Genomic DNA, 10,279 nt, shown 5'->3' with positions numbered 1-10,279 from the left:
TATAATCAAATGTAGTTTGATGTGTTCACACTCCAATACGAAGGGTGGCGCTAATGCAAAGACTTCATGAAAGAACACACAGGCCGCGCCTTTCCAGATTCCTATTGGTCAATCAGACGGTCACGTGTTGTGTCTTTGCTGCGTCTCCATTGTGGCTTACAAATACAGAGCTAGTTAGCTACTTTCCTGACGAAAGGCTAAAAACATCAGCATTATAATTTTACAGTAATTCACTAATTTCGGTGTTTGTCCTGGACTTAGTCTACGCTAACAAACCTCTGCCACCGATATAAACTGTATTTCTACCATGGTCGGCGTTAAAGTGATCGAGAGTGATCAGGATTTCCTACCGGAGCTAGCGGCCGCCGGCTCAAGACTCGCGGTGGTCAAGTTCACAATGGCTGGGTAAGACCCAGCTTCGGCCGAGCCAAACTCACTCCAACCATGCCCTTTTTATATAGTGAAAGGTTCCTAATGGTCATTGTTAGCCTTTTAATGAGCTGTCACGAGCTGTGTAGATGCATATGAAATAAGAACAGCTTCCATTAGTAGCTTAGCATCATGCTAGCATTTGCTCTTTTAGCACAGTTGCTTAGAATGACAAAGCAATATTAGGGTGACTTGGCTACTGATATACTGTGTTTAATATCTAATTAACAAGTTCATCTCAGACCTTCACTGTATATAAGACTTCATTTAATTCCCACAATTGCGCAATTTAACTGTACTTATATGCATTTCCTGTTTGTTCAGCGTTCCTTAGCTCACAAAGTGTTAACTAATAATACGTTTATTTCGCAGAATGACTGAGTAAGACTTAATAAAACGCTGACAGAGAATACGTAACAAAATAGTAGCCAATCTGACTGTATATTGTAGCCAGACACCATTGAAATTGTTGACTTAGCAATAAATATTTTATGATGAACCTGTGACCACATATGTCAGGTACTATAAACTGCAATAAAACACACGGTCACCACATTTTGATAGGCAAAAACTCACAATTACACAATGCATTTATTGTCCCACAGGAAATTCAGGGTCATTGTTGCTAGTTTGTACTGCCTTTTCCACTCCATATTCACATTATGTTTACCCCTCAGGTGCCGGCCATGTGTTAGAATAGGTCCAGCGTTTAACATGTTGAGTAACAAGTATCCACAAGTCGTCTTCCTTGAAGTCGATGTCCATGTCTGTCAGGTCAGTCTCATCTTCATCCTGGTACAATACATTAAAAGACATTAAGCTTATATATGTGGTACATTTATCCATCATGTATTGCTGTTAATTGGTTCCAGACCCAGCCATGTTAAGTAGGATTCCTATTTTATAAATTGAATACTTTTGTAGTTGGAGCATAGAAAACATGTTTACGACATGAAATAACATTACACATGTATTACCCATCATAAAATAAGACATACAAGCTGTTCCTTGGTCCTTATTCCTTTTTCTTCATGTCATGTCTTCCTTCAGTGACTATATCAATATAACAGTACTGACACCTACTGACTGATGTAGAATACTACATATCATCATAACGTCTTTGAATGCCTCTTCTTTTTTGTATTTTTCTTTTGTCTGTTTTTTGCCTAGCAGTTTTACGTACCTTTGTGTTTACCTTTTATGTTTTACCTTAAAACCTGTTTATCTTGCTTGGCTTGGTTTCATTTTTTCAGTGCAACCTCATTTCTGACTGACTAGTTTTTTTTTCATTTTGACATTGTGTATTAACACAATGTGCCTAAAATCACACTAACACCTAACATCCATGAATGTACTACTGACTGATGTAGAATACTACATATCATCATAACGTCTTTGAATGCCTCTTCTTTTTTGTATTTTTCTTTTGTCTGTTTTTTGCCTAGCAGTTTTACGTACCTTTGTGTTTACCTTTTATGTTTTACCTTAAAACCTGTTTATCTTGCTTGGCTTGGTTTCATTTTTTCAGTGCAACCTCATTTCTGACTGACTAGTTTTTTTTTGTGCCTAAAATCACACTAACACCTAACATCCATGAATGTAAGTAACATGTGTCAAGAACACTTTGTATAAGTTTGCCTGGATCGGCTTCATTTTTTCAGTGCAACCCCATATCTGACTGACTAGTTTTTTTTTTCATTTTGACATTGTGTATTAACACAATGTGCCTAAAATCACACTAACACCTAACATCCATGAATGTAAGTAACACGTGTCAAGAACACTTTGTATAAGTTTGAATTCAAAGTGTCTGAATGGGTCACAAAACAATGCAGATGCTTTTTGAAATGTTTATTTTCTATAACTATGTTATTGTCAACAATTTTTGAGATCAAATAAACCAACAATTATGATAAAATTGAATAATGATAATATATTATGATTATGCAATAGTTTCTTAAATATGCACATTACCTTACCTTGCTCTCCCCACGAGATTTACTTGCTGCACTCGCCGGCCCCACAGAGACAAACAGACTGCATCACTGATGAGGTCTCACTCCATTCAGTGCAATAGTTCTGTGGAATGGTGTTTTATGAAGTGTCAATGCACAGGGTGAACTTCTTCCTGCCTGTTTTGAGGCCAGTGATAATGAAAGCAGACACAGACGCAGTTATCTATGTACATTATGTCATTGTGTGATTTGCATAATTGGCCATGTTGCAAAACTCCGACTCTGTGTTTGGGTAAAATTGAGGCTTTTGATGTGTGTCATAAGAAATGCTGAAGATGTTGAAGAAACAAGATGATAATAATAATAATTTTGCAACAATGTGTTGCTGATTGTGATGAGAAAGGAAACATTGAAACCAATTTGACTGAACTGTGTCACTCTTCCTCAGGCAACAGCGGCAGCCACCAACATATCAGCTACGCCGACATTTTTGTTCTTTAGGAACCGGGTAAAGGTGGACCAGTATCAGGGGGCGGATGCTGCGGGTTTGGAGGAGAAGATCAAACAGCGGACAGAGAATGATGCAGGCAACGGCGAGGACTCCGACATTCCAAAGGGATATGTACGTACAAGTCTTTATGCAGGATGTACTAGTTCATGAGACCATTACTCTTGTTGATAAGGCTGTTGTGCCCCCTTTTGGTCTTGTGCCCCCACCCCTTTATCCTGTTTATTCTCTATCGACCATCTGTCCCACCACCGTACATAAAATTGAATTGAATTGAACTGAATGTATTTATGTAATCTTTACCTAATGTACACAAAGTACTGAAGTCTCTCCTTTATTTGGTTGCCAGATGGACCTTATGCCTTTTGTCAACAAAGCTGGCTGCGAGTGCCTCAATGAGAGCGATGACTGTGGCTTTGACAACTGTTTAAGTAAAGATTCTTCCTACTTGGAATCAGACTGTGATGAACAGGTAAGGAATGCAAGACAAGACCATAACATTGTTTATGTCTCACTCCCATTTATTGCCCCTGCACCCCGAAGGTCAAGATCCAGCTGCACTGAAATTCAGAGCTTACAGTAATACAGTAGATCCTCAGTGAATGCCAAAAATCCATGAGTAATTCAGATGCGCATAAAAGTGTCTGATGTTTACTTCTGGTTTCGAATCAACATTTGCAATAAGAGTGACAAATATAATTTTTAGATCAGATTTAGCTCCAGAACCCACCTGTTAGAAAGCCCATAATTTACAATGCATTGTATGTTCAGCTTAGAGTGCAGTGTTAGTTCTCAGGCAGTATTTAAGATTACATTCTGTTACTTAGTATACAGAAAACACATTGATATTAATTTCATAAACATTGTGACTGTTAGAAAGCCCATAATTTACATTGCATTGTATGGCCGGCTGTGTCGTTTGTCCTACGGTGTTCAGCGGTCAGTAAATTCACCACAGTGGGGGACGTTTTTTCGGGTTGAACCATACATAGATCTCTGAGCCTTATTGCGCCTCATACATCATATCACCAGGTTGATGTGCGTGAATGCATAAAGGTGAGTTTTTCTGGCTTATTGTGGGAGCTGTGGAGTAGTTTGGGCACCCTTTTCACAAGTTAGGCTCCCTTTTCATCGGTGCTAATATCAGTATTTAAGCTAACTATGACTAACGGTTATTCTAGTGAGTGTCATGTTTGCTTGGTTTCTTTGTTGAATTTCTGTGTGTAGCGTGCCTTTAGCTCATCATTATACTTGTGTAATATGAGTTACATTACGTTATCATTTATTGTGTATTTGTCTTTGTATGTATGTCTCATCAGTACCACATCATAACCTAAATAAAATCACCAAAAGAGGACAATCTTCCGTGTTCTTTGACTTGAACACACCCCCTATACCTTTGACCGCTCCAAACTAGTGCATCCTGGGAGACGATCTCACAACCCGAGAAGCCTCTCCGCTACACCACCCATTATCGCTTCAATATGCCTCGCACATTAAACACAGGTGTCCACATCACGACATGGGACATTTAGAACACAGAAAGATTGATTTTAATTAAATACATTAAATACAAAAAAAGTAAAATTTGTGAATATTTTGCAGTTGCTTACAACAATCGCATTCAACCAGCCTGTGAAGCTCTTCTCCATGAAGCTACAGTGCTCAGACTTTGGTGAGTATTTTATTTTTCTGCTGGTCTCCACTACAGTCAATCACATGGTTCTACATTGTTTTGCGATCATTATTTGTCCTTGCTCCTTTCTCTGTGTTTCAGCCCAGGCTCCTAAAGTGGTGAAGGTGTTCATCAATCTCCCGCGCTCCATGGGTTTCGATGATGCAGAGAAGAGCGAAGCCACTCAAACTTTGGAGCTGTCAGAGGAAGACTACAAAGACGACGGAATCATCCCCTTGCGCTATGTCAAGTTTCAGAATGTGCAGAGTGTAACGGTATGGAGCAGAAGACACATGGCACTGCTGTGTTGTTCTGAAACTCAGTACGTTTGATATACAGTGGCGAGAATCATTATTTGATCCCCTGCTGATTTTGTAAGCCTGACCCCTTATGTAAAGAGCCCGTCATGCTTATGTCATGTTTACCTGTAAGAAATTCTCAACCAACACAGGCAGCTTATGTGCCCATGAAGCACAGAGATTAGTTCTGTCTCTTCAGCAGCAAGCTTGGTCAAAAGCAACTAATTCCAAAATGGAAGAAATACAAGATATCAATCTCCCTCCCTCTGGAACTGCACAAACTTCACATCGTGTGATAAAGATGATTTTTAGAAAAGTCAGGTCCTCTGTGACCTATGTTTGCCAACAAGGATTTCGCCACCACTGATTTCACTCAAATGCATATATATTTGTATTCTTTTTTGTTGTTATTATACATATTATTATGTATTTATATTACTATATATGAGTATTTCTCAATTGATCTTTACCGCTGTATCTCAGCTGAACTTTCTATTTCCTCTTTCCCTCTTTAGGTGTTCATCAAATCAAACCAAGGAGATGAGGAGACTACAAAAATCAACTATCTGACTTTTATTGGCACTCCAGTACAGGCCACCAACATGAATGACTTCAAAAGGGTGCGACTCGACGGCATGTCTTTTTGTCAAACACATTTCAAATGGTGTCGTACTAAAGAATGGATGGCCATGTGTTTTATTTTCATGCAGGTTGTGGGAAAGAAAGGAGAGAGTCACTGAGCGGGGACAAAGAAGGGAACGAGGAGGAGGATGCATCACAGGACTTTGCCCCTCTGCCAAAGCTGCCACACTTCATGCAGACGTTGATATACACACACATTGGCACAACTTCCTCAACCTCTCAATTCCTAAATTGTCAGTCTCTCTGTCTATAAATCATTTCTATTGTAATTCTAATTAAACCCCCCTGTAAATAAAACTGTCCTTTTTCAAAGGCATGTGTGTCATTTCTGATTTTTTACTCTCCATTGTATTATTATTAGAATAAAAATGTAGCACATTTTTCATGGATCCTGAATCAAAATCTCAAGAAAATTTGCAAATGCAAATGAAATTATCCTCAGGAGATCCTTGTGTTGTGTAACCTAATGGGGCATTAATACATACATTCAATTAGGCAGATTCTGTGAGAGAATTTGGTGTTTTGCTTGAAATTACATGACGACTGCGATATGCTGGTGACCAGTCCAGCATGTCCCCGGCCTCTTGCCCAAAGTCAGCTGGGATAGACTCCAGCATCCCTGCAACCCTAGGCATAGTAGATGGATGGACACACTAACTGCATGGTAAATCTAAAATCCACACTTGTGATAATTATGTTAGCATTCATACCTGTCAACATTTGTGTTCTAAAATGCGGGAAATTATATAATATTTCTTTAGTTCTGCTAGTTTAATTTTTTTATTTTGAAGGCCTGACTTGACATGTATTTTGCGGATGTTGTCCCAGTGTTGCCGAGTGAACCGGAAGTTATGTTGCTCCGGCTGAACCGGAAAGGATATTCTGTTTCAAGAAAGTTAAACAATGAGAAACTATTACAACGGAGGGCACTGTAAACTTTTGACAAATTTGTTAGAAAATGAATAGAGGAATGTGATATGTATGAGTATGTATTCGCAATGCAGTGACGTTATCAGCTGCGTGCTTTTATTTTGATAAGAAACACCCGGATGCGGCAGGGGTTATGTCCGTTGTCGCGTGATCAGCTGACTGACTGTCACGCATCGGTTTCCGATGCTAAAAAAAAACGCAAAACAAGCCAAAAGTGAAATTGTTTTAATTCATTCCCGAGTGGCACATTTATTTGACTACACTCATCCGGAAGGACATGTCGCAGTGAGCTGTTGTTTCTGGTGCGTATCCACACGCTAAAGCGTTGGATGTCTATCCCGTTAGCTGCTTTAATAACCCGGAAGTTCCGACACTGCAGTTGTTTGTCTTTGATGTAGCTTAGCATCCGTGTGGCAGCTCTAGTTTCGTTTGTGTAATAAACAAATACACACGTGCCTTAATGAAAACTAAGCAATTTGTGGTTACGATCGATTACAACAATGCCATTTGTATTTAGTCGTGGACTCACCCTATGCTGCTACCGTAGCTTCACTCCATTAACCACTGCAGCATTTAACATTATGTTGCATTGAATCGGTTCCAGACTGTACATTAATGATAACCCATTTTGGATCTGGACATTTAGCATGCAACAGTAAAACACTAACTTTAGTTAACGTTAGCACTTTTGTATTGTTTCATTGTGAGAACAGGAAAAACGTGCTTTCATTTTGGTATGATTGCGTGTCAATTGTTGATAAAATGTGTAAATACGATGTACACAATACGCATGTACCATCTGTGAATTTTTGTGCTAATGCATAAATGTCGACCCACCTCTGCCAGACACATCACCAGAATGTCAGGGAACAATCTGGTTCTACCCATTGTTTTATGGGGCCGCACAGCTCCTACCCACTGCATCAGCAGCCTGCTGGTGATGGACGACTTCAGCACCATTATCACTGGCTGCCATGATGGACAGATCTGCCTCTGGGACATGACGCCAGAGCTGGAGGTAGGCGGTGTTCATGATTGCATGTGCCACCGTCTTCAGAGGTTTTATTGAATTTGCTTTCCCTTTCCTCAGATTTGTCCCCGGGCCATGCTGTTTGGGCACACGGCTTCCATCACCTGTCTGTCTAAAGCCAGCAGCTGCAGTGATAAACACTACATTGTCAGCGCATCAGAGAGTGGGTGAGTAAACCATAAATCACAATTAATTTTGGGTACACAAAAATGAGAATGCAAAATGTTGAATTTTAAATCAGGAGTGGCTTTATGTCAAGCCACTCAGGCCTATTATAACGTGAATGTGAGCGAGGGCAAGCAGATAGCATCGAAATAAATAAATAAAATGTAGCACCTGATTCTTCAGTGGCGGTCCATCTTGAATCGTGGCGGGCCACTACAAATATATGAATGTAGATACCACAGTAATCCCTCATTTATTGTGGTTAATCGGTTCCAGACCCACCTGTGATGATGTGCTCGAATATACATATTTTGGACTCATAGGCCGTATATTAAATAAATCATGCTGGTTCGTCATGATTTATTTAATATATTTTTGATTTGGAAGCGCAAAGTGTAGATGGATGGACGTCTGTATTGGCTGTCTTGAGTGGATAGTAAATTCGTACTACTATTCGTACTACTACTACTACGTACTTACTGACTACTCTAACTTATATCCAAGCTTTCTATAGTGTTACCCATTGAGAAGGTATTGTAAACTGTAATAAAAATTGTTATTTTCTTTGTCTTAACCTGTGTTGACAGTTTTCCACATGTATTTTTTGTGCCACCAGGGAGATGTGTTTATGGGACGTAAACGATGGCCGCTGTATTGAATTCACAAAACTTGCTTGTGCTCACACTGGAATACAGGTAACACAAACAACATGAACACCTTCTCTTTCCGTCTATCTTCACCCATGGTACATGTTCCTCCTCTTCTTCCATGGTGCCGCAGTTCTATCAGTTCACCATAGGCACTCAGCGAGAAGGTCGTCTGCTCTGTCACGGCCATTACCCGGAGATTCTTGTGGTGGACGCTACGAGCCTGGAGGTTCTGTACTCGCTGGTGTCCAAGATCTCCCCAGACTGGATCAGCTCCATGAGCGTTATCCGATCACACCGCACACAAGGTTTTACAGGAATCTTCTATCTAAATGGCCAGCTTAGATATACTGAATGTACAGTGGAGGAAATATTTGATTTCCTGTAGGTAGAGGAATATCAACAAATGTAGCTTGGCCCCATCCAACAGGTTATCGATGCATGTATCAAAAATAGATCTCTCAGTGAGATCTCTCAGATTTTCATCGTTCACCTGTGACCCCAGAAAAAACAGGGACCTACTGTATTATTCACATCTTTTAACTGGGCTAGTTTCACAAAATTGAATGTGGATATGCTGAAATTTGAAGTATTAACAAAGAAGCTTACAGTGTGACTTGTGTCTGGTTTCCAGAGGACACAGTAGTGGCGGTGTCGGTGACGGGTATTCTGAAAGTCTGGATCATCACGGCGGAAGTCAACAGGATGCAGGTACGCTACTATAAGGATTGTTCATTCGGGAAGAGGAAATGCTTTTGTTTTTACTTATAATTTAACCACTATGGCCCCCACCTGTGGAACAGCCTGCCGGAGAACCTCAGAACTGCGGAGACTGTTGATATTTTAAATAAAAGATTAAAGACACACCTTTTTAATCAGGCTTTTACCTAATATTTTTAAACTTTTCTTATGTTTTTATCTTTTTAGTCCTATTTTATGCTTTTAGTTTTTAGCTTTTAACGCCAGTATTTCCTCAGGGGGGGGGGGGGTCCTCCACACTGGGGGCTGTGTCGGGTCTGCTGAGGGGGTGCCATCCTTGGGTTCCTTCGACCCGGCCGGCTGGGGGTTCCTCCCTTTAATGTGGGGGTCCGCCCGTCTGTCGGAGTCGGGGGGCCCAGGTGCTGGTCCCCCGATGGCACGACCTGCGGCTCCTCCCAGTGTGGACGGCCCCAAAGGTGGCGTTTCCTTGATCCTCAGTGCCATGCCATGTCTCCCTACTGTGTGTGATTGTGTGTGTGTGTGTGTCTAGTATGGAGGGTGGGAGGGAGGGGCTTTCTTAGTATTTGTTTTTCCTTTTAATTGTGGTAATTTTTAATTCTGTAAAGCACTTTGTGTTGCATGTTTTTGCAGGAAAAGTGCTATACAAATAAAGTTGATTTGATTTGAAATGAGACTGTGGACTATGATACAAATCGTCTCAAAAGTGGGGTGGTTGGAAAGGCTGTAAGCACGTATTGTCAGCCATGTTTCCGTCAGTCACTCTAGGGCGACTGTGGCTACAGATGTAGATTACCACTACCTGTGTGTGAATGAAAATTAGGTTCACTGTGAAGCGCTTTGGTTACCTTGTAAAAAGGCGGTATATACTGTACATCTAAACCATTATTATTATTATTTAAATGTGTGTGCGTTCAGGACCTGGACCCAGTGTTTGAAGAGGAGTCCAAACCCATCTACTGTCAGGGTTGCCAGAGTATTTCCTTCTGTACTTTCACTCAGAGCAGCCTACTGGTGGTCTGCTCCAAGTTCTGGAGAGTAAGACAACTTACTCATCATAGTACTTTTTATTTTTGCACCGCTTTAATCTTGAAATTGAAACCCGGATGTTTGTGACAATCAGGTTTTTGATGCAGCCGATTATTCGTTGCTCTGCTCGGTGCCCATTGATAATGATAAGACCTGGGCCGGAGGAGAGTTCATTGCAGCAGATAAAGTCATTATCTGGACGGAGGATGGTTGCAGTTACATCTACAGCCTACCAGCCAGGTATAGCTACTAC

The 10,279-nt window shown here is 40.6% G+C and overlaps 2 protein-coding genes across 3 annotated transcripts in view; both read left to right on the top strand.

Annotated features, from left to right (window-relative positions):
- The first annotated feature begins 114 nt into the window (after window positions 1-114).
- txnl1 (thioredoxin-like 1) lies at window positions 115-5,820 on the top strand. Its single transcript, XM_058059924.1, has 8 exons — window positions 115-405; window positions 1,107-1,203; window positions 2,833-3,006; window positions 3,242-3,364; window positions 4,498-4,567; window positions 4,670-4,842; window positions 5,382-5,486; window positions 5,577-5,820. The coding sequence occupies exons 1-8, from the start codon at window positions 308-310 to the stop codon at window positions 5,604-5,606; spliced, it is 870 nt and encodes a 289-aa protein (XP_057915907.1). The 5' UTR covers window positions 115-307; the 3' UTR covers window positions 5,607-5,820.
- Window positions 5,821-6,570: 750 nt separating this feature from the next.
- LOC131106833 (WD repeat-containing protein 7) overlaps window positions 6,571-10,279 on the top strand; it is a 64,943-nt gene continuing 61,234 nt past the window's right edge. For both annotated transcript variants that reach the window (XM_058056294.1, XM_058056288.1), the window contains exons 1-8: window positions 6,571-6,740; window positions 7,285-7,456; window positions 7,529-7,635; window positions 8,250-8,328; window positions 8,414-8,588; window positions 8,915-8,991; window positions 9,916-10,035; window positions 10,121-10,266. In XM_058056294.1, the coding sequence (XP_057912277.1) occupies window positions 7,298-7,456; window positions 7,529-7,635; window positions 8,250-8,328; window positions 8,414-8,588; window positions 8,915-8,991; window positions 9,916-10,035; window positions 10,121-10,266 (863 nt within the window). In that variant the 5' untranslated portion in view covers window positions 6,571-6,740; window positions 7,285-7,297. The remainder of the gene's footprint in view (window positions 6,741-7,284; window positions 7,457-7,528; window positions 7,636-8,249; window positions 8,329-8,413; window positions 8,589-8,914; window positions 8,992-9,915; window positions 10,036-10,120; window positions 10,267-10,279) is intronic.

This window comes from Doryrhamphus excisus, chromosome 2 (genome assembly GCF_030265055.1).
Source record: "Doryrhamphus excisus isolate RoL2022-K1 chromosome 2, RoL_Dexc_1.0, whole genome shotgun sequence".
Taxonomy (NCBI): Eukaryota; Metazoa; Chordata; class Actinopteri; order Syngnathiformes; family Syngnathidae; genus Doryrhamphus; species Doryrhamphus excisus.
This window is presented reverse-complemented; position numbering and strand designations above follow the sequence as displayed.